The 24,132-nt window shown below is 36.3% G+C and overlaps 1 protein-coding gene across 1 annotated transcript in view; it reads right to left on the bottom strand.

Moving 5' to 3' along the window:
- The window catches only part of ANGPT1 (angiopoietin 1), a 151,529-nt gene that overhangs the window by 38,511 nt on the left and 88,886 nt on the right, over positions 1 to 24,132 (bottom strand). The window contains exons 5-6 of the mRNA XM_059486672.1: positions 18,167 to 18,294; positions 12,751 to 12,852 (exon numbers count right to left, since the gene is read on the bottom strand). Of these exons, the coding sequence (XP_059342655.1) occupies positions 12,751 to 12,852; positions 18,167 to 18,294 (230 nt within the window). The remainder of the gene's footprint in view (positions 1 to 12,750; positions 12,853 to 18,166; positions 18,295 to 24,132) is intronic.

Genomic DNA, 24,132 nt, shown 5'->3' with positions numbered 1-24,132 from the left:
CTTTAAATCCTCTTTCTCCAATAGACTATTTCCTATAGAAATCCCTGTAAATACTGGTTGTAGGTAATAGTGGCGATATCCTGCTTTGAACCCATCTGTCTTCCAGTGTGAGCTGCTGCTCCTCAAGTTTTCCAATTATGATGCTTTCTGTTATTTCTCACTTGCTGCTTTGATGGCATTCACATTCATATTTGACTTCATACAGTGTTCCTAAAACACAAAAAGACTTGTTCCTCACCTGTATAAACCCTATTTACAGCTGGCACACTTTTCTCTACCCTTGACTGTCCCACTTGGTGTCTCCTGCTCCAGTAGCCTTGGCAGTGTCACACCAGAGCAGTTTGTGGTTTGTCTCTGACATATGTCACCACTGGTCACTGTCACTCATCTCACAGTAAGGTAAAATATGCTCTGCATAGACTACCTACCAGGAGGTTTGTCTCCCTAAAATCCAGAAAGTGGAGCATAGTTGTTTAGATATCAGTCACATTAGGTTTTCTTGGAGTTTACATGGTTTCTTATTCACAAAATTATTATTATTATTGTTATTATTATTAGTAGTAGTAGTATATCTTTAAGTGAAGATACCAGAAAATTCTTTCTCCCTTTTTCTCAGTGCAGGAAAAATGAGGGGACTCCTCTTTGAACTGTTATCTATTGAATTATAAATATCTTATCTCATTTAGATTACAGCCTATTCAGGATGTAATATATGTAGTGTTTTAACATTATATGATCCCTTATGTGTTTTATAGAAATTCCAGGCACCATATATAATTTTTCTGAAATAATGATTTTTATCCTTCAAATTTTCACCTCCTTCTCCCTTTTTATATGTATTACTGCACTAAGATGAAAATCTATCACTAAGTGATTTGCTCTCTTGACCAGAGAAAAGGAAGATGCAGCAACAGGGAACAAAAGAAATATAAAAAGAAATAGTAAAAATTATGAGGAAATCCACCACACTAGTTATGAAAAAGGGAATCCTACTATCAAGGACTACAATACTGAAACCTGAAACTCAGATTAGAAATTCCTAGAACAAGATTTTTTTTTCCTTGACAAAAGTAACTTCTTTTTAAACAAAATACTTGCTTTTATGAAAAGAAAACCAAGGAAGTAAGTGGGATATAAAACATTTCTCTGAAGGAAGGAATGTTCCAAAGGAGAAGCAATGTGCTTTATTAAACACCTAATATGGCTAGAAAGATATAAACAAGCAAATAGGCACTCAAAGCTTTCATAGATGTAAACCAGAGAGAAGCAGTACACTTCTGTTAAGCACAGAGCTGGCAGCAATTTCTTCAAGTATAATTTTATTATGCCAAACTCAACTGTTTCCAACCTGTATTTAGTCTGCAGTTTACTGCCTCTACTTCGGAGCTGAACAAAGACTTGCATGCATCCTGTTTTTCCCAGATACTTTGTTTGACTTAATAACTACACAGCTCTCCTTGTTTATATCTTACTTAGACTGTCTCTACCACAAGAACACTACTACTTTGATGGATATGTAAACTTTTGTGCGCAGAAGAAAATGGCATAATATTAGCCAAAAAAAACCCTGAAAAACATGATTTAATTTTGTGTTTCCATTCCCAACCCTGAGGCTGGCAAAGAAAATGGTTGGGCCTGGTTCTTTTGATTTACCTTCAGAATCCTTAGCTTTCAAAGAACATTTCAGAATTTTGTCCTCAAATACAAATTATTCTTTTCTTGTCTCAGTTAAAAAACTTAGGAAAACAAACTTGTGTAATTGGTATGCCCACCTGTCCTACATATTTGTGAAATACTTTTTGAACACTTTTGAGGTTTGGTTAAAAATCACACAGACTTGAAGTTCAGCAAGGTTTCAGAGAACTGGTGTCTGTGATGAGTCGCTGCTGGCAGAAATGCTGAAGGAGAAGCTCAGCAGTTGCCTGTTCCAATTGCTACAAGCGGACACAGAGCAGCCAGCCAAGTGCAGATGCTGAGCAAATATTGCCTCAGAGGCTCTTACACATCTGGGAGAGTTTGAGGGACATAAAAGGGGAACTTGAGCTTTTACCACGGAGAATCCTAGAAAATAATAGCATTTCAGAAGATTATTAATAATAAGAATGGGACTTCTATGTGGGACACAGGACAAAATCTGCAGAAAATCAGACCTCATTAATTTTGATGTTCATGGGAGAATTCAGTAATTATTTAGTAATTAAAATTCAGTAATTAAAAATAAGCATTTCAGCTAGCAGACTATTTGGGTTTATGCTGCTGCTCAGATCTGTAGGGCCCCAAGTGATAAGGTGCCTAAAGCCTTGCCTAAGACCATGCTTGTCATTTATGGACTGATGCCTAAGATTTAGGACAAGAAATTTGGTTTTGAGAATGCCTTAGGGCACTGTTAAAAGATAACATTAGGGGTGATCTATTTCAGGCCGATAGTTCTTATTAAAAATATTTGTTTCCCAGTACATACAGACATTTTCAACAAACATTTTGGGTTTTGCATTCAAATAGTTATAGCAAATGCTTCCAGAATTATTTGTGTTAAAGTTTAGTGCCTAAGCTCAAGGAATCACATGAGTGATCCAAGTCATCCTCAGCTATCAATCCACTAGGAAAAGGAACATCTGTATTTCATGAATGTGTTTGCAGTTAACTACATTTTGAGACTCTCTGAAACCCAGTGGGTCTTAAACACTGTTCCAAAATTGCATTTTAAATGACCAAGAGACTATTTTGTCATTATCTTTCTATATTTTTTCATAATATGTTTCCAAATAAAGAGATTAATTCTTTAAACTCTGCATTTTATTCCAAAAATACTAAATTTTTTTTCTCTAGAAATTGACATAATAATTTGGGATGGCTGGCAAATCAGTGGCTTTAAGTTCACAAAAGAGTGCTTAATGTAATAGGAAAAGATCAGTAATTTCCAAAAATTCTCATCATTCTCCTTCATTTTCCTCACTAGCACTCTATGGAAGCTGGGAGAATATAGCAGGGAAATATGCTTACATTTTCACAGTATGCTTTCTTATCTCTCCACTATTAGTCACAAAAAGGATACACAAATGTTTGCACTGATCCAGCACAGATTATTATAATGCTTCATTTTATTCTTCACAAACAGAAAAAAAAATACTTTTGCTGCTGAAAATTGCACAAAGGCCATATTTTGGCAAAGGCTGATCTAAAATAAGACATCAAAATCACAAATAATAAGAAAATTCTTTTATCGAGGTTTTGTCATTGAGAAATAATAAAGTAATTTTTATACTACATTAGAGCAGATTGTTCTTGTTAATGTGATAGAATTTGTTTTCAGAGAAAAAAATAAAACAATACGGAACTTTACTGACAAATGTAAATCCATTTTTGTAGTTGGATGGAGCCAAGGGGTTTTCTGTTTCTATATAACTATATAATAAATTCTGTAAATTCTGACATAATACTCAACTGCTATCCAAAAATAAAGGGTTTTTTTGTTTTATATATGGATTAAAGTACTTAGAACTAGGAATTAAAAACAAAAGCACGTGATTGTATAATATTTATTCTAGATGACATCTGACTTCTACATCATCTCATTTTCAACTTCAATTTGGTTATTAACAGAGTTTAAACTACTAAAGCAGTCATAAGTACAAAGAAACAGAATTAAGTACTGGTTTCAAAAATGCCCTTAAGAATTTAAAAAGTTGATACTTATTCAAAAACAATAAGTTGGGTGCAAAAGAATTTTATTAGCTTTGGCAAAATCTGTGAGGGTATTCTGCCTGAATCATGTTGCTCCAAGTTCATTAAACAATTATCTCTCTTACTTTATTTATTTTGTCTGATAATACTCACAGGAAGTTTTGACTTTTTATAGACAAAACAAATTGAAACCAGACACAGCCAATATATCTGATGGGTTCATCTTCTGTCAGACAATTCAGTGAATAAAGCAGATAATAATTCAGTGTTTTACAGCAGCAGTGACATCCCAGAAGCCACAAAGAATATTCAGCTCCTTTTGCCTTAGCTGAGATCATGGAATGGATATTGTTTACGATAATTTCCAAAAAAACTTTTTTATACATTTTTGTAGATTTTCATTCCCTTCACATTATATTATTCATTCTTTTATTTTAAATAAAGATTTGGTTTATAGAAATTGCTTCCATTTCCTCAGACAACATATGTTTTAATTAACGTTACATACAAGAATATTGGAAAACAATTATAAATATTCAGATTTTTTCTCCTAGGAAGTACCAACACATATTTGATGGCAAGTTTTAAAAATATATTTAGATTGAAGCCAGATACCTTCTCAAAAGATTAAAAAAAAAATGAAACTATTGTCAGTTTAAACAAAGAACTAAATATCTGTATAATCTGCCTGAAAGCCTTGTTTGTAATCTGCAGCAATTCAGTCTGTTGCCCTTCATTCTAGACTCGGTATATTAGTAGAAATAGAGAAATTAGGTTCACTTTTTACTTTTTCCTTCTCAAACACACACAGTATCAGTAGCGGCAAAGTTCCCAAAGAATTAAAACCACAGTGACAGAATGAAGTGCAAACCTTAGGCAAAGGTAACCTCTGGCTGGGCAAGGGGCCCAAAACAGCTCAGTTGTCTACAAATATTTCCTACAAATATCCAGGACATCTTCCTCTAATATCTGAGTTGGACTCTTAGGTATTAATCAGGAACACCTTCGAGGCCTGGATTTCAATCTAACTTCCTTACTATGTAACTGAAAACCCGAGAATATTTCTCATTGAGCTAAATTACATTGAGAGCCTTTATCCCAAACCACCTTTTTCACTGTAGGACAAGTGGATCCTAGGAATACACAGACATTTAGTGTGGCTTCTAGTAAGAGCATCCCAGGGACATAGGTATGTATTAAAGAAAAGAAAACTCATTTTTTGTGGTCTAAGAAAAATGAGTTTTGAGCTTTCTGATATCTGACTCATTATTTGCAAAGAAATAAATGGTAAGTTTTAGGGCTAAATATACAAAATGTAAGAAAAATATCTAGGAAAGGTATTTTTATTCATTTCAGACAAAAGGAAAAACTTTTGGGATGTAGGACTTAATTCTCTTCTCCAAATACACTGATTAAGTAGCAAAATGAACATGGCTAGGAGAACAGATGCTATGGCAAAGACCAAAAGTTTGTGAGTTTGAGAAAGGACTTGAGTTTCAGCCACATAATCTGTCTAAATAGAGCATCAAATTTATGGATTGTTTTTGAATCTCATGCTTGGGCTCAGCTGGTAGTCTAAACAGCTGAACAAGAATAGAAGCTGACTGACATCAGAGTCAAAAAGTTATACTTCTAATTTGACATGAGTCCCAAAGCTAAGAGCTGCTCCACTAAATTCCAAATGGAGCAGATCATACAGGAGAAGAGAAATGCTGTTCCACAATGAGAGCACACAACTGCTATTTGGGAAGACCTCTGCTACAATTCTACTATATTTTCAAGTCACGGATTTTAAAACCAACCTCACTGAAACTCACCTGACTCTTCTAATACAGCATTTTCATCTTGTGGTTAGAACAGCTCTCTAATGACTTTAATCTTTCTCATGCTGCTCTACAAGAGGCTGTTAGCATAACTAAGCTAGATCTTGTTATCATTATATAAAATTTATTAATTAAATGTCTTTGGAATACCACATGAGTCTTATCAGTACAAATTAATGCTGTTAAATTGAAGCACTAGTGGCAAAGCAGCACAAGCATACATCCATGTGTCAACAGAGCTCTTGAAACTGATGTTATCCAGTAATGATTGCATAGGAAAGACTGTGCTGAGTAGAACACATTTAAAAAACACAACTGTGCTCCAACACAAAATTGTGTTTAATTTCACATCCAAAAATTTTCTCCAAAGTAAAGAGGATGCTTCCTTTTGTAGTAACATCTCTGGTGCCCAATATGGTGTTCCAACTCTCTCTGAGACAAACGTTGTTTCATTCTTGTTCCCTTACATAATGTTGAAGCTTACACTGTAGATTAAGCCTTGGTCAGGACCAGAAGAGTTTAATGAGCATGTTTTCATAAAACAAAATATGGTCTCTCACCACTTCAATATCATGTCTATTTCTACTGGACATACTGGATTTAGATCACAGGAGAGCAGAGAAAATGCTGTGTCTTTTCATAGCACTGGTGAAAGTAACAATTATCTGAGTAACTACTGCAGTCTGAACAGACTTTTTATTACACCAGCATGACATGCCATTCTTTATCACAGAAGGGTGGGTCTCTGTGAAAGGCGTTACTCACATAATATCTTAATACACTTTCCACTCACCAAAAATCATTTCCTTATATCCAACTCACTTGGAAAATGTGTGAAAAAAACCAAATTACTTCCATGTTATCTACCCCAGTCCCTTGAAGAAAATTGTCTATTTTCAGATGTAAGAAACATATGACTTTGAAGCATACTATCATAAGTAATGAATTTATTGCTATATGTTAGAAAATTATTCACGTCTTGAGTGTACCTTGTAATCATAACTCAGTCTTATAAGCCATTAATTTAACACATTTATTCAAGACTACCACTACTCCCAATCTGTCTGGTTTGCTTACACTACAGAACTATAACTTTTGTCTTTTCCAAGGTCACACATTCCCTAGTTTTTGCTTTTCTCACAGGTCCATCCTGTTCTCAAATCCTTCATTTTGCAGAGGGGACCATGCTGCTATTACAAGGCACTTCATTAACTGCGTCATGCTACTGACAGGGAAAAAACACAAAGCCATCTCTGCTGAAGAAATTATGGGAATTATCTCCAGCTAGTAGCTAGATGGATAGATGTAGTACAGATAGCTTTATCAAGGCTCTTTTCCTTTCAGAAATTTGTTTGTATTTCTTTCCTACTCCAAGATTATCTACAAAATGCTTGCCGATGTTCTTTGAACCAGTAATTCTGCCCCTCACAAGTGTTTCACTAAGACACAGGGGGAAGAGGAATCTGTGAAAAGTGCTCTGAAAATTTCCTGTGCAAACAGTGAAACTGTCTCAGCTCTAACACCAAAGTAGCCCTATGCCAGCTGTCATTTGAGAACAGCCCATTACCTGGCACTGCTTGGGTATTTTCTGTGCATGTTATTTGAGTCAGACCAAAACTACTCTAAAATTCAGTTGTGATCTTTTGTCACAAGACATTTTTGAGTCCTCTTTTAAAGAACATGGGGGTACATCTATCAATGCAAGTGTGAAGATTTCATGATCGTAACAATGCAGAACATACCTTAAATAGTTATAATCCTGGAAAAATATTAACATTCATTCAGAATATCTAGCTTTAAAAAAAAAGTGAGAATTATGAAAGACATTGTTCCCACAGTATGGGCTTTCAAATTATGAGTAATTTTTTTTTTCTGTCAAGAACATTCTCCTCAGCCAAGCCATATGGTTTTTGTAATTTTTGCTCAAAATCCCACCCACATCTGAAGTTATTTTGCACTAAGATAGTGGAACCAGAATCAATAAGCTTACACACACAATTCTAAAAGGTGCTTTATGGTGATTCATGCATTTTTATGTAGTCATTGTCTCACTTGAAAAAGAAAGTGGTGAATATAATGTTCTAATTATTGCAAGAGGTTGGATCTCTGTCTGCAATTATTTGACTCATCAAGTTTTTGGGTATAAAATATAACCTGAACACTATTTGTAAATGGATATAACTACAACAGAGAATTATCCATCATCAGTTAATGCTCCAAGAGGAAACTGCATCAGCTTGAGTTTTTGTCTTTTCATTCATGACAAATACAATGTAAATGGTATATATATATACAATATAAATGGTATATATATATATACAATATAAACGGAATACCTATTTTGAATGAGAATAATGTGCAAGTTAACATTGCTACTGAAGCAATATGGAAAAAAAAGAAATGTCAGAGTTTAAAAGCAAGAAAGGTGGGCAGGGAGAATTATAACAGAACTTGAAACTTAAACTAAAACTTTCACAAGAGAAATTAAAATTTTAAGCCTTAAAGTCTTACAACAGGTGGAGACCACAAAATTAATTAGGAGGCCATATTCTAAAACAGGAGCTAAACAGTTTGCAAACACAAATTGAACATAAGTAACATCTGGAAGTTTTTAGAATGAACTGAACAAAGACACTGAAAAATAAAGTCTTTATTGGAATGGTAGCTCTTCTGTATAATTCAGGCTTGTAAGACTTACAAAGACTAGCGAGATGAAAACATGAGGTGACCAGCAACCTTACTGTCACAAACAAGAAGTCTTCCAGGAAATAGGTAGACCCTCTGTCCAAACTAAAGCTTAGTCACAGAGGTGGACTGTGGAAAGTATAAAAAAAGGTGTAAAATCCATCATGTCTAGAATGAAATCAGAGACATAGAGTCCAAAAATGTGTTCAGCTGTCCTTTAAGTAAGCAGAAGACACAGACCACCAGACTTGTTATAATAGCTTAACTTTACTGAGGCTCAGAGGAAAGTCAGGCTATTCCAGATAACACAATGTAAATTCCCAATAGAATTGCATCCAAAAGCACTTCCTGAGAAAGTTCTGGTGACTACCTCCGTGGTCTGGCTCTCAGTGTGTGAAGAATTTAAGCCACAGAAGAACATAAATTATCCTGCTCTGGTGTCATACCATGTATATACTATGGAGATAGCCATCAATTTGACCCAACAGCTTTATGGAAAAAAGAAAAAAAAGAAACTGCAACAGGAATGGAAGTGATTTTGTAGATATGTTCTTCAGGCACACACAAATGCTACTGATGACTTCTGAAACAATTGGCAGCAGTCTTGTTTTAAGCACTGAACTGTTGTTGGGCTCAGATATTAATCAGGAACATGAAATTAAAGGAATGTGAAATTTAGTGCTGAACGTCATTCGTGCCTCAAAGAAACCAAAAGAAAAAACAGCTGCTGGTCAGGAAGGTAGGAAGTGGTTGCCATATAGCTTAGAAATTCATCTTTGTGCGTACTGTGTACAAGGGATCCTAATCTAGCTCATGACATGAATGATTAAAAGAAGTGATAGGTTTTATTTTTCATCAGGGAGTGGGAAGTAGTAATTAAGGCATAGAGTACAATTAAATACTGACACACAAGAAAAAAAACTGGCTAGGAAAAAGGTTGCTGTGAGCTGGCTAAGGCACATAATTTCAAATACCTATTGAGAGTTTTTCTCAAATGAGAGAAAGCAGGAAAATTTACATGAGGAAACTCCCAACAGACTCAACCCCAAAGAAGGCCCCCTAGGAAACTCATAGTGAATGTTGGGCTATCAAGTGTGGAATAAATTTAGATAATTTCATGGGAATTATTAAACTAGACATGCTAGAAGGCTAGAGAATAGGGAATTTAATACTCCATCACCTAATTTGGCAAAAATGGAGACAGTCACTGGGAAAGGTGCATTCATCCAAGAACTGAAAACTGGAAAATGATCAAGAAGTCTTGACAGCCAAGTTAGCACATGAGCTAACCATTTACTAAGATTTGATTATTGCTAATAACTGCGTAATAAATGCCAAAACCTGCATCTTGGACAGAAAGCTTGTAGAAAACACCCTTCTAAAGGGTCTTGGGTTTGCAGATGGCAAGCAATAATTTTTAAGCAATATTCCCCTCTAGAGATAAAAACTCTTAATAGTGTTTTACATTTACATTTACTCAGGGAAGAAAATAGGAAAAATGCTTGAAATTTGCTTCAGGGTGATCTCACCTGCCATTAAAGAAATTATTTGTTATTCCACTTCAATTTTTTCTGATAAGCAGCAAACAGTATAAAGAAAATGCATTGCAAAATGCAAAAGAACAGATGTAGTAGATACTGATAAGCAAAGGATGGAAGAATGAACTTATGGGGTTTTCTCTAAATTTATTCCAATTAGTATTGAATGCACAAAACTCAAATGGCCCAAGAGAGTTCTCGGTCAGAAATGAATTCTTAGAAACAAAGGTAAAAATTACACTGCACACCCTAAGACTAACAAAAAAATTGGAGGATACTGGGAACATATGCCCCTAAGCAAGAAGATACATAACCAACCTTCCACAACAGTGAATTTGCAGAAAAGGTTATGCACTCATTAGCTGTTGTTTTAGATACAAAAGAAAGTGGTACTTTATTTTCCAGATTGGAGGCTGAATGCAAGTGGAAAAAGAGGAAAAAACCGGGAGGAAAAATTAGTACCACTATTGCACTATTACCAACTGTATGGCAATTTATGTATAAATGGAGTTATATACTTCCTACTCAAAAGATTTATGGCTACCCTACCTCTCACTTAACCTGTTTACTGTACTGGTGTCCAGAACAGAACTGAAATGCTTCCATGTAAGCTGAAAACACCAGCATGAAACTGCATTAAAGACAAGGAGTGCCTCCCTGCTGTCAGTGACTCTGTAACCTGGCAGTGCTGTCACCCTTGCAGAGACTGCTCCCTTCCCAAGGAAGCTGCTGTAAGGATCTGTCTAGAGCCAGAGCATATGTGCAGTGGCCTCCTGACACTCTAACAGCCAAAATAACTTGTGGGGCCTTTAGCTGCAGTGCAGGCTGGTGGCCTGAATTCCTGTCCAGCTCAGAAGCTTGCAAGTACTTGCTTATAGCTTAAAAACTTCAACAGTGTTCCAGATTTCTTTCCAATAAGAACTAAATGCACTGAAAATAAATGAAGCCCAAGAGACCTATGGTTGCTGTTATTATATGATGAGATTTTTTCTGTTAGCTTTAGGACCCCAGTGAGTTATAAGCTCAAGAAGAATATCTTAACAAAATTGGAAATCTCTATCTGAATGATGGGCTGAGAAAACATACATTAAGTTCAACTCCTCCAAGGAAGCCATCGTGGTGTTTCCCACTCCAGACTACCCAGCTTCCACTGGAAGAAAGACCAGGCTGATGTGTCAGGAAGGAGAGGGATTGTGGTCCAACAGACGCCACACACCCTCTCTGAACAACCAAAGAATTAAGTTAGTGGTGTTGCTGGTTTGAAGCTCAGATGCTTTCAGGTATCCCAGTAATACAGAGAGTCCACCAGCCTCTACCATTCTGCATTCAACACTTATCAATATATGATAACCACAAAGGGGAGCCTAAGATTGTTACTTTGAAACTGTTCATAGGAGCAAAGCAAGCATGAACCCCATCTTGCTTCATGACATTTAGGATAAACTGTCAATAAAAGTCCAAAAGAGGTCCTTTTTATTTGGTAGAAGAAGTGATCCCTTAGAACACTAAATCATTCCTAAAGAGAAGCAGAATTAATTCAGGCTGCTTGAACTGGACAAAACCAACAGAATGTAATCCACTACAGATCTGCACTATTGTGAAGGAAAAGTGGAGGAAAATGACTATGTGAAGGGATATGTATAAAAAAAGGCCACATAGAAAAACTTTACAAAGGGCTGTATTTATTACACTGCCTAAGATAATCTCAGGAGATAAAAGCTGAGAAAATCATTAATGTGATATGTATACATTTTAAAAAGTCCATATGTAAGTTTGCACATACAATTTCTGATTTCCTCACTAGTAAAACTTGAGGAATCGTCAAATTTTGTTTCTCCAAAGAAATTTGATAGTTTATATTTTATTTGATTCTGAACCAAAATTGAGTAAAACAGTTTTCAAGTTTTCTGCTAAATTAAAACAATACCAATTTGAATATAAATTTCTAAATATTTAACTCTATTTATTCTCTAACTAGAGGATGTAATCTATTTCATAATATATATTCATTAAAGTGATGTTAAAATGAAAATAATATTTTAAATAGAGTTAAATTATTAGAAATTAGAAATCCATAACAGCAGTAGTCTGACCCAGGTAATTATTTATATTTTCAAGTAATATTGAAAATAAAGCACCAATAGAATCCAAAATTAGATTTTGGTTCAATAGGTTCAATAATATGATATTTTGTTTATTTCTACTACAGAATTTTTTCTATAGAAATTTTTACAGATTTTTAAATGCTTTTATTTTTAAACATTGAAAATTGTCTTTTCATTAGTGTTTTTTGAAAACTGTAAAAAACCCCCATTTCTCTGCCAGGCTGATAACACAGTGCTGAAAACTTCACGAGGAGTGTCATTGAAATCCAAGCCAGCCCTCAGAGACTCAGAGAATGGAGCTCCATCAGAAAGTTTGATCAGGCAGAGAATGAAAAAAAGTAACAAGTTATTTAGATTGGAGTAAAATATTTTTGAGTTGGCAAAGGGAAAATAGCCTGCTTGAAGTCATGCCATCTTTAATTTGTTAAGTTACTTATTTTCTTGTAATACTATTTGAAGTATCAACATTTCCAATACATTAACTTGATTGGCAGAGGTGGTGTATGACTTGGGATAAACCCCAGTAAAAAATTTTATTCCTATCTGCTCCAAATTCTGAATGAGTTACTCTCAGCTGAAAAGATCCATGCCTTAGAAACATCATCACTTGCCTTTTACCTCTGAACACCACATCAAGTCAAAATTTCAGCAACAGACAGCAGTGTTCTGGCCTTATCTCATTTTAATCTCAGCAACTGATCTGAGAGAAATTCTAAATCAGTGGCAATAATACTCAACTAACTGAGTAAAACTTATTTTCAAAAGTAACAGACATGATGAAAAGTAGTTCATAAAAGACTGCAGGACCATACCACATCACTATAGGAGGAATTATCTGTTTAGGTTAATAAGAAGTAGTATTTGAAATCTGATACTTGTATGAATTGTACAGCTATTGCATGTTTTTCACCTTACCATTTTGTATTCTTTCCAGCTTTTCTGAAAATCCAGACTTCCATCTTCTCGGTGTTGTATAACTGTCCATCCTCCTCCAGCAATTTCCATATTACAAAAGACCTACAACATTAAATAAAAAAGAAAAATTTTAAAATCCAAGTAAAAAATAAAACAAGTTTGAGTTGAAATTCTGTCGTCTTGGGGGGGGGGAAGTATTTGTGAATAACAGTATTAAGTGAGTATGTTTTCCTGTGCACTCATGCCCTATTCCCTCAATGACATCATCAGTCATTTGGTAACAAGCAGTTCTCTCATTATGTTTAGTGTAATTCTCCCAGCAATGTCTCCTTTCAGTACATCCCCAAGAATATCTCCCAGTCATCCCCTTCTACTTCTTCAGCTTTCCCCTTCACATTTCCTCCACACTCTTTTTTCTATTTTCTCTGTAGTGCCTCTGAAACCACTCCCTTCCTTTTAATAAACAAGAGTAATTCTCTCAGTGATAATAATGCTTCATGTAGCTTTTAGCAGAGTGTCATTTGGTCTCAGAGAGTATCTCAAAAATTCTTGCAGAAAACATTCATCCTAGGAGTCTGAAATGTATCACAAATGAAGTTATTCTGTTTTCCTTTGAACTGTAATATTACCTACAGTGTTCCAGGCAGTGTCCCAAAATGGGACAGGTGACCTCAGAGAACGCTGCCTTATAAGACAGAATGTAGGTAGGAACAGGCTCAAGACATGAGGTCTGTGAGACAAGGTCAGAAGTTAAGATACATACTCAATATGTAAGATCATACCCTGTCACCACTGCACTAAAAAAATTATAACCTAGATACTAAAGATTCTGTGTACAAAGGATAATGAAACAATTTGGACAATTTTGTTGACCCTTGATATTAGAATATTGTGCAGAATGAAATCTGTTAACAATCTCAAACAATCCATATAATGATAAAAATTAATATTAATTTGTATTCACTTCACTTTTTCATTTTCCTTCAAAAATACAGAAGATGAACTATGAAAAAATTAAAAAACTACTTGTGCATTTGCTTTCCTTAGTATATGACAAGCAGTAGTAATTTTTGTTCCTGTTTTTCTAGGACACTTGATTTTAAGATATAACTTTCTTAGGGCTACTCATTCAAGCAGATTTTCCTGATTTCATTGCCCTGGACTCATCCATGCCATATTGATGCACCTATCCTAAATTTCATTTGTATGTGCTTTTAAAAGCTGCATTCTGGCCTTTAAGTAAAAATTCAGTATGCAAGAGTGCTGAAGAGGTTTAGCTTTTGGCACTCACATTAGCAAGAGTCAACCCATTAAGCACTGGTTGGCAATTTAAAGCTTTATATTGCTTCAACAAATTGGAGGTTACTATCCAACACAGTTAAATAAAAATTTGTCCTGCAGTTGACTAGAAGACCATATTGTACCTTCAAGAAAAGCCATTCTAAATTTCTCCAACTCATAGGAGCTGTCACAGTAACAATATGCAAGTATTTTTGTTTTAATTTGCACCAGCCATGCCAAGTGAAGTCCCTGTGAAAGTGCAGGAAGGAAATAGAATACCAGGACAAACATGAACTTGATTCAGGATAACCACAAGAAAACCCACAATTTTCTAGACAAATATTTTGGCCCTATTCCTTCTTTAGGGAAGCCACTGTGAGTCAAAACATTTATCTACAGGATTTAATGTCTTTAGTCTGATTTACGGTGAGAACTTCTAAAAGATGGATTTACTTTCCTTGTAAGTCTTTTCAAGCTCCCATGAATCCACTGCCAATTTTTAAAGCAGTAAATCCTCAACTATATTAAGACTACTCATTCTAAAGATGCATGCAAATGTTGGGATTTTCATAGTACAATATAATGAAATACCTATAAAAAGACTGAAGTGTTCTGAATAATATATCAAATTGAAAGAGAAAATGCCACAGTGAAAAAAATTTGCCAGCAGCACATTTTTCACTTGCCATCATTGTATGGTCTGGCACTTTCCACAGTGGTAGACACGAACACCTGCCCATATCAACAGGAGCTCCATGGTGATTGTAGATGTTACTGGGCATAGGTTTAGCCTTGTCTGTCCCAGAAAAGATCAAGGCACTCAGCCATTTAACAGCATTTAATTTGTTCTGACTTAACCCTCTATTAGAAAAGAAAAGGATGAAAAAAAGTGACTGAATTTGTATGCATTATAGTTTCTGATTTTATAATTCATAAAATAGCCTTAGAATAAAAGACCATCCAAAATATTGCACTCTTGCTCTTCCTTAAATGCATGGGTAAAAATTCTCAAGCTCCTAAAAGGCAAATATAGGATTATTTCTACTTATTTTACATTTATGGACTAAATTATTAACACTTTTATAATTATCATTCAGAGATAAGCTCAATTTTAAATTAAATGTGAAATTTCTACAAATTTCATTTTAAGTGCATGCACACCAAGACCCCACAAATCTACCTCACTGGCATGGAGCAACAAGTTCAAGACCAGACCTTTGAGATGCAGGGGATGTGTCTGTGCTATGCAGAAACAGTCTGATGACCACCATGCTGGAGGACAGCTTGCACAGTACAGGGGGATAACCTACATTAAATGGGTTAAAATTCTGCCAGATATGCTCAGAGAGAGCATCAGCACCAATTCAGTGGGAGTCCACTAGAAGAAAATAAAGGGGAGGAGGGAAGAGCACAGCTCCAGCAATTGCTTTGGCAGAACCATGAGGACGCACAGGGGTGGATAACATTGCATTTTCAGTGTGGTGCACCCAGAGGATGGTGAGAGGCACGCTTGTGGGGGCATTAGGGGAGACAGGGGACAGCCAATGTATTGATCCAAGGGCACATAGAGAGATCCTACTTGCAGTCAGACCAATCACACCTGGCCTACTTTGGCTCCCAAAGGTGGCTTGGCTCTTTCAACTCCAAAATGGGAATGACTTTACTTTCACTGCTCCCTTGCTCGCCAGAAGCCTTGCTTCCTCTCTAGCTCACCCTGACTTTGCTGGGGACTGAGAGGATTCTTCTTGCCTTTTCTTTCCCTCAGAGTAATCATTTGTCCACATTATCAGGCACTGCACATATACTCATCAGAGTAAGCCAATTAATTACCTTAATAATTTAATTATATCTTTTTCTCTTTCTATATAAAAATATGGAATATTATTAAGATCCTTTTAAACAGATATGAAACACTAATTTTGATCAAAGACTTGAAGGTTAGTGAATGAACTGTTGAAGCTAGGAACAAGAAACAAAAATTGCAGTCTAAAGCATGTGTGAGAATATAAAAATTAGATATGTAAATGGCATGAAGGATAATTTTTTGTGAATGTATGGATGTGGAACCAACAAAACACCAAAACTGAGAGTAACATTTGTATATATGACAAAGGTATTTTCGATTGATTATCGGGGTTCTAGTAAGTATCCCTTAGAAAATATAAAATTAAATGAAGGCATATTTTGTAGTCTGATGTATAAAATTGCTATGAATGAGATAGTTGAGTAATACAGAAGATAAAAATATATTAGGGCTCCTAAGACATGCCAGAACTGTGCATTGCATTGTGGTAATCCAGATAACTAAGCTGGCTTAAAACAAGCCTGTCTCCATGGAGTACCTATCAGGATATCAGAGCAGTCTGATTGTGTCTGCATGGTGCTACCTTTGGGCTAATTAGTGCTGGCACAGTGCTGCATTGAAGTGATTTTGAAGCTATCTCAGCTGGAGTTAGTTCAGCTATCTGCACAGCACTACCTTGCAGCTTGTTTAAATGACCTTAATGTCTAAAAAAACACCTGTTAAAGCAATCACACTCCTCACTTGACTAACATGAAATTGTCTGGGCTCACCTCTTGCTGTGTTACTGCTAGGGCAAGACAGAAAGAGGTGTATCAGAAATACCCTCAACACACAGAAACACACACTCCTGCCTTTTCTTGCTAAAACAGGAACCCTCCAGTAAAACAGCATCTGATAGCAGCATCTGTAACCAGGGATATAGTGGAAACACAGGATGGCTTCCATTGTGTCACTGTCCTTATACTGCCAGTGAAGTGAGTTTGAGGTAAATATACCAGAAGCATGAGTGTCAGGTACCCATTGTTTTTAATTGCATCCAGCTTCTGGTTATGGTTCATGAGCTTCAGTAAGGCTAAGAAAACTACTGCCAATTGGTACATCTGATTTGGACACGGATGTCACATCTCTTTTTGAGCAGAGCAGCGTCTACAGAATTTCTTTTATTATTCTTGTCCTGCTCAGTAATGCTTTCAGGGATATCTGCCTTTTCTGTCATGTCAATTATTTTCCTATTCACATTTTCCAGAATTATGTTGGTCTTGGCCCATAAAGCTCTCCCACCCCAATTCTACTAATGGCTTAATGAACTCTATTTCCTCACTAAACTAGGACATCTTGATGTTTACAGGCTTCCAAAGGCCTTTTGTAACACCGAATTCCACTTAGGAGCAACGTTAGCATATCTTAATATGATTATAATATTACTATAAACAATAATATTGGTAATATTTTTTACAGTATTTTTATGTTTGCAGGGTCACCATTTTAGTGCAGTAAGAATAAATTCACCAGATAGAAGTGGTTCCCTCCCTCCCGTCTGGCCCACTTTATGGCCACCGCTGTATTTCCCAGGTAATCAGCCTTCACCCTCGGTGGCTGCTCCAACAGTGCCCTGTCAGAGGGACAGCCAACATTCCCCCACAGACAAGTTGGGTTGAGGTCATCCTCTCATGTTCCTAACATCAGTTCCTGACTCAGATGCCTTAGCAACAAAAGCCTTGCAAAAAAATAATCTCTTATACAGACCAATGTTTCATTTGCATAAAAGAAACCCCCTCCCAAGTCTCTTTTTTGAGAAGGATGGGATTATACACGCTTCATAATTTCAAGCAGTGCTGGCACTCAGCATGTTGTGTTCTTTACAGCCAAACCTGCTTTTCCCTGTCCCCTACATGAGAAGCAGATTTTTTTTAAATCCTTATCTTTAAAAACTACTCATTCTGCTCCTTCTTTTCTTGTGCTACCAGATAATCCCCAAGATCAGCTTCCTAATTATCACACTTTACAAATTCACTTCTAAATTTTATTGCAGATTTATTTGCAGCCATAGTCTGATTCAACTGGGCTTGCCAAGTGGGAGGAAGTGAGTCAACTATTGAGTGTACATTGGAACTTAGGAAGGATTTTCTGTCAGCGGGAAAGAAGAATGTCTGGAATAATACAGTTAATCATTTTCTCAGTCTATTATACTTATTAAAGACTAAAGAGAAGACAAGCTTTTTATACCAGTACAATATTTTGTGGAATGATAACGTCAATAAAGACTCGAAACGCTCCTTTCTGTTCAGAGCAATGTCGTATTAACAAACAAGAAAATAAACCCAGTCTTACCTTTTTAGGATCTGACACATTGTTAATATAAATAGTGTAGACCCCACTTTTGTTAACACCAGATTGGTATACATCTGCACAGTCTCTGAATGGCTTTTCTTCTTCCTTTTTTGCATTCTTTAGTAAAACTGCAAAACAAAAGACATGATAATATAAGTTACAACAACAGTCTTAAGCATTTCTGTATCTAGGAGGTCCACTTTTGCACACATCATCCCTTTTAAAAATGCACAGTAATAATTGTACTGTGTTTTCCACACAGTTCACACATTTGGCAAATTCTAGTAAAGAGCTAGTACGAAGCTTTTGGACAGATGGCAGAAGTAGGCACCAGAAGAAGTCATGATACAAATAGCTAAACAGAGCATCCTGTCTGCTGAGAGGTAACACAGCATATTCTTTCTGAGTACAAAGCTCTGTGCCCCTGCAGGTGTTGCCTCTGACTAAAGATGTACCCTCAAGGTTGCCGAAGAATGCCCCAGAGATGGCAAATAAAGGTGGAAAAACGTGTTCAGTGTTGTGATCTGACACAGATGCTCACTTAAGACAGCAATGCTGGAAGGAGAGAGTTTGTGCTGTTCATGAGGTAATAACCTTTGAGCAGCATAGGAGCTTGGGGCAAGGCAGCTGCTTGCTTAAATTTATTTATTTTGTAGAGAATGATTTAATTATTTTCCTACCTACATTCGTAAAATTTGCTAAATAGAATAAAAGAAAAAACAGTGCTACTGAGGTCAGGTGTCTAGAGGCAAGATTTATAGAACTCATTTTGGCTCAGCACAGGGAAACAGTTAATGTTATAACACCAGTGCAGATCTTGATCCTGCATATTACAGACAGACCATGTATATATGAGTCTGGGCTGAGAAATCAGGAGTGCAAAATGTTGAGAATCCCAGTCTTGAACAACCAGGAAATTCCCTGTAGAAGGAGTAACATCTGAGAGTGTTCTTCACTCTCACAAACAAAAGTAGCATGACCCCTCACAATAGTGAAGGATATGATTCTATTCCAACAGCACATATTTTAAGCACATCAGTATTCCCATGGAAATCCATCTGCCTACTCAGATTTTTAAAGTTAAACATGTCCTTAAGTGATGTGCAGGGTTCAGGCCAGCACTTCATTAATCCCTACAATAAGGATACAATATTTAAGTCTTCCAGACACACTCATCCTCTCGTGAAAGGTACTTCTTTTTCATTTTTGGCTTGAAAGTGTGAGTTATAGATACAAAAGGGACTACATCTCAGTCACTCTGAGTGAAATGGCCTCTGGGCAAAGCTGATGCTGATGTGCAACAGGGCAATGGCCTGGCACAGTGTGTGGGACTACATGGGCCATTGGTGGTGAGAATAATGCCAAGGGCATGCAGTTGGAAGTACTATCTCCCCTTTGAACACCTCAAAGCAGTATTTTAGGATGGCAAATTCCTGCCAGAGCACTTGGTATTAATACCATTTCACAGATGGGGAAATTGAGGTAAAAAAAGGTTAAACATTTTACCTCAGTCATTCCATGAAAAGGTGAAAATAGAAAAATAGTGAGAAATCCAATCCTGACTGTAAGACTACATGGCTCTCTAGGTAGCCATTTTGAACAAAAATTATATTATTCTTTCTCATTTATGTGTGTTCATATTATTATTTTTACATTTTATTTTAAGAAACAAAAATCCCTTACATCTCCCTTTCCATGTATTTACTTCATGTTTGTTATTTTTATTCAGCACTCTCAACAAAAATCAAACCTAATTTATATATTTGCATATGAAATTTGATTAGGAAATCATTGGCTTTGAAACTTAGACATATTTGGAAAAGGTAGTGTTGGCAATGCTGTAGATTGCACACTTCCCTGTGAGATGGCAGAGAGTGAGGTCCTTAGCAAGGTGCACATCAATTGTGCACTCTCTCAAAAGTGACATTTTTTGAGATAAGACATAGAACTGAGGCCCTCGTGATTTGTGTTAATTAAAGACCTCATGGTACTTTTTGTAAGCAGATGGTGTCAGTATCTGTGGCCAAAGTCCAACCTGAATAATTACTTGGGGCTGGAGCCAAAACCTAGAGGAGTTACAGCAAAGCCTCTCATTGATTTCAGAGGGCCTTAGAATAGATCCATTCTTTCTGGCCTGAATTTCTCAAATGCTGTTGTTTCAACTGGAGACATCAGTCTCTCCTGTCTCAAAATTATATTTAGTGGTGCAGAGGCACTGCTCATTTTCTTCAGTCTTAAAACACTTATATTTTATTAGCTGTATGCAGCAAGATTATCTTACCTCTTATATGAGTGTTATACACACATTGAAAACCACTTGGAAATAACCATTAAGATTCAATAAAGGAAATTTGAATTTGGGTCCTTTCTAGCTGAAACTTAGACAAAAGAAATCATGAGTATGTCTTAAAGTTTATATCATTAAAATTTTAAACAAGGTAAGATTTCAATATCAGAGCAAATAGCTTTGGTAACTTTCCAAAGAGATGGATCTCTAATAATTGTCCTTAGAAATAAATTATCATGCTTAAAACTAAAAGAAACACAGTAAAAAGGATGTTTGTGTGAGAGATGAAGTTGGAAAAGACAGATAAATGTGATAGACATGGCCATCTTTGGTCTTAGACAGCTGAAGTAGCTGAGATCATACAGAGTAAACGTATAATTTCCTAAAAACTAAGCAATCCAATACGCGTTTGGGGTTTTATTCCGCTGTAGCCAGGAGAAGATGGCTTTCCTTGAGTGCCTCTCACTCCTTTCTCAGGAGCTGGTGCTCCCACTGGAAGAAAAGCCCAGCTCCTTCACAAGGACCTATACTATTACAGACTGCAGCACAGTATATTAAGCATGACTAGCTGAAGTTTAGGTTTTCTTAATACATTACACTGTAATTTGCAAAAACAGCCCAAACTTGACAGAAAATTAATACTCAGGAATGTCACTGCTAATGTGTTTTTAGCATAAAATATGTTTTCTCTAAGGTTTGCTGTTGTTTTTCTAACTTAATATTCCATGGAGTTTCCAAACTGCTTCTACGTACTATAACTCCAGACTATTTTTCTCTAGATTACATAGGCCTTGAATCCTTTATACATTAAGTCCCTGAATGATGTATTGTCTCACATATGGTAGATGTGTAAGTACATTTTTTTTTAAAGTAAGAAATTTCAAGTAAGTTAGTTCTAAAACAAAATATGTAACAATTAAATTCCTCAGTCAGCTTCAAGATATTGACTTTGCACAAACTTCTAATGTTTGTTTAGCTATTTTCATATACAATTCTTATGACAGAGTTTTATGTACCTGAAGAAAAAGATAAGTCTATGTCAAGAAAAATGATATTATCATTTTTTAAACTTGAATGCTTAGCCAAGATTTGGAACCTGGGAGGGTTTTCTGATTGCCTTCTCTGGATGAATAAACTGGTCATGCTCCTTTAAAGCAATGTGTGGAAAGCCCTGTTTCCCTGAGCAGAAGGAGAACCAACAATAATGTTTTCACAGCAGTTCCAAAAGTCTTCTGGGTATTTTTTAGCACAATAACTTTCTCCTTGGGCTATGCTAACTGTTTTCCCCTACTTGATAACAATTATTTCTTTCCATTATCAGTCCTTCAGCTGTTCCTTTTCCTCAGTGCCCTGGGTGATGAGTGGAGTCCAGACAGTAGAGGAAGTGCCATCCATAACTGCCCAGGCCCTGCGGATGATGAACAGGAACCCAGATCAATGAGGTGTCTGCTAACCCATGGGCTGCACAGCACTGTCAGAACCCAGGAAATTCCTCTGACTGCCCTGGAGGACTTCAGACCCCGGCAGGGGGAACAGAGACCTTGACATGGAGTCAAAGACACCTGTGCCTTCGATTTTAACCCATGGAAACAATTACCAACTTTGTGCGAAGAGTTACAAGCCACAAGTGTTTGAATAGAATGATAGTGCATTTGTCACAGGGTGAAAAAGTAGAATTTTAGGGTTTTTAGAATGGGGGCTCAGGAGGCAAGATGGAGGAATCTGGGCCTGTCCTGTCTTTCTCATTCTTGTTCTTGTCCTCCATCTTCTGCTCTGATGGTGGAACTTTTGGACTGGTTTAGGGTAGAGACTGACTGTCTAACATAAGTGATAAGTATTGGAAAATTATTGTAAGTAAAGTACACGTAGTTTTTAGTATAAAAAGATAACACCATCCTGAGGGTGGTCAGTGTGCCCTCAGTAAGTACATTTTAAAAAATGTACTTACAACCCAACCTGCTGGACAGACCTCCACAGGTCCAAAAAGGAATGTGTTAGATAAGAAAAAATAAACAACCTTGAAAACCAGAGCTGAGGAATCATGACTTCTTCCTCAAGCGTGGGGGTGGGGAAAAGGACTTTTTAGTACCTCGGGAGCCATTATGGCAACGACTCAGAACCCGACACAGCACCAGGGCTGAGCAGTGTTCTGCTGCACCTGCCCCCAGGATATTAACCCTCAGCAGAAAGCTGGGGTCAGCACCTGAGGCTGCAGCCCCTCCAGTTTTGTTAGAATGGCTTACCTGTGCTTGCAAGTGAGAGAGCTCAGATATATAGGGCTTTTCCCCAAATCAATAGTCATGGAAATTTAACTGATTGATAGCTATGTGTGCCCAGTGTAGAGTGAGACTATTTTTCTGCTATCAGTTGTAAAATTAAATTAATAGTTAATTAGTTTATTTCCTAACCGCTATCACAAATAGAGAATGTTTTCTTTTTTTCCCAGGTGTAAGGAAATACCAACTGACTATTAAGAAAAAGTAGCTTCTGAAATATTTACTAATCTAGTATTCTCCTCTAGGAATATGAAATTGAAAGCATAAAATATCTGTTCTTTCTAGCAGCATGTAAATTATCTAATTTCATCTCAACTAAGAAAAAATAAAATAATCTACTTGATTTTTTTTAACTGATATTTCTGGTTGTTTTTGAAAAAGTTGTCTCATTACTTTTCAGGTCTCCATCAGATACCTGGTGAATTGCACAGCCTGTCTATAAGCAATAAAGAATGTTAAAATGCAGTTCATTATGTTGATTGAATCAATAAATCGCCATCATAATTCCTAAATTTTTTGATATCTGAGCTGCTATTGTGAAATCAGTTGAGACTAAGTTAATCACTAGACTCTTATGTCCTTTAGTGACACTGACAACAAATGAAAAGCAGCTGTTTGTTTTTCTGCATGATGGTGACTTATTTGGACAGATATGCAGAGATTTCTTTAGTGTCTGAATGAATTATTATATTTTCATTTTTTCAATGTTTTATTTACAGAAATATAATTTTCTTATAGACTGGAAGTAACAAAAAGGCACTTAAAAAACCACTCAAGCTTTTGAATTCAGATAGGAGAAGTCTTCCTCCATATCTTATTGTCATATATAATTGACCTAAATTTTAGCTGCACTATCAAAACCATCTGAGGTAAAAATTATGGCCCATGTTGAGCAGCTCCTAAAAAATCAAAAAGGAGAAGGTTTTAAATTTGTGGTTTTTACCTAAAGCTGCTAAATTCCAGGACAGGGTCATACAAGGACTGCCAAATGATGGTTTCTGTCTAGATCCTGACTGCAAATAAAGTTTGCCTTGATCTTGTCATTGTTCCAGACATATTGTGGGGAATCCTGCATTTCTGTAGGTGACCCTCTGTCTCTGACCTCTTTCCCAGCCATTTGGGTGCAGCTGCTGTGGACCAACAAAATTCCAGTTACAATGGCAAATAATGCCTGGCTTGTAAAAATCAAATCCAGGACAGTTTGTTAATGTCATGCAAAGGATGTTACTCAAACTGTTACCCAGTGAGGAGGCCTGGAACACTGCCCACACATGGATATATGTTCCCTGTCCCAGCAACAGCAACCACAAACAAATCTGACAGAATAAGGTGAAGATTTTTTTTTGTTTTGAGGAGGAAAAATATCCAAAGACTTACAGTTTCTGCTGACTTACAGCCAGAGG

The sequence above is a fragment of the Ammospiza nelsoni genome, chromosome 1, assembly GCF_027579445.1.
Source record: "Ammospiza nelsoni isolate bAmmNel1 chromosome 1, bAmmNel1.pri, whole genome shotgun sequence".
In the NCBI taxonomy this organism is placed as follows: Eukaryota; Metazoa; Chordata; class Aves; order Passeriformes; family Passerellidae; genus Ammospiza; species Ammospiza nelsoni.
This window is presented reverse-complemented; position numbering and strand designations above follow the sequence as displayed.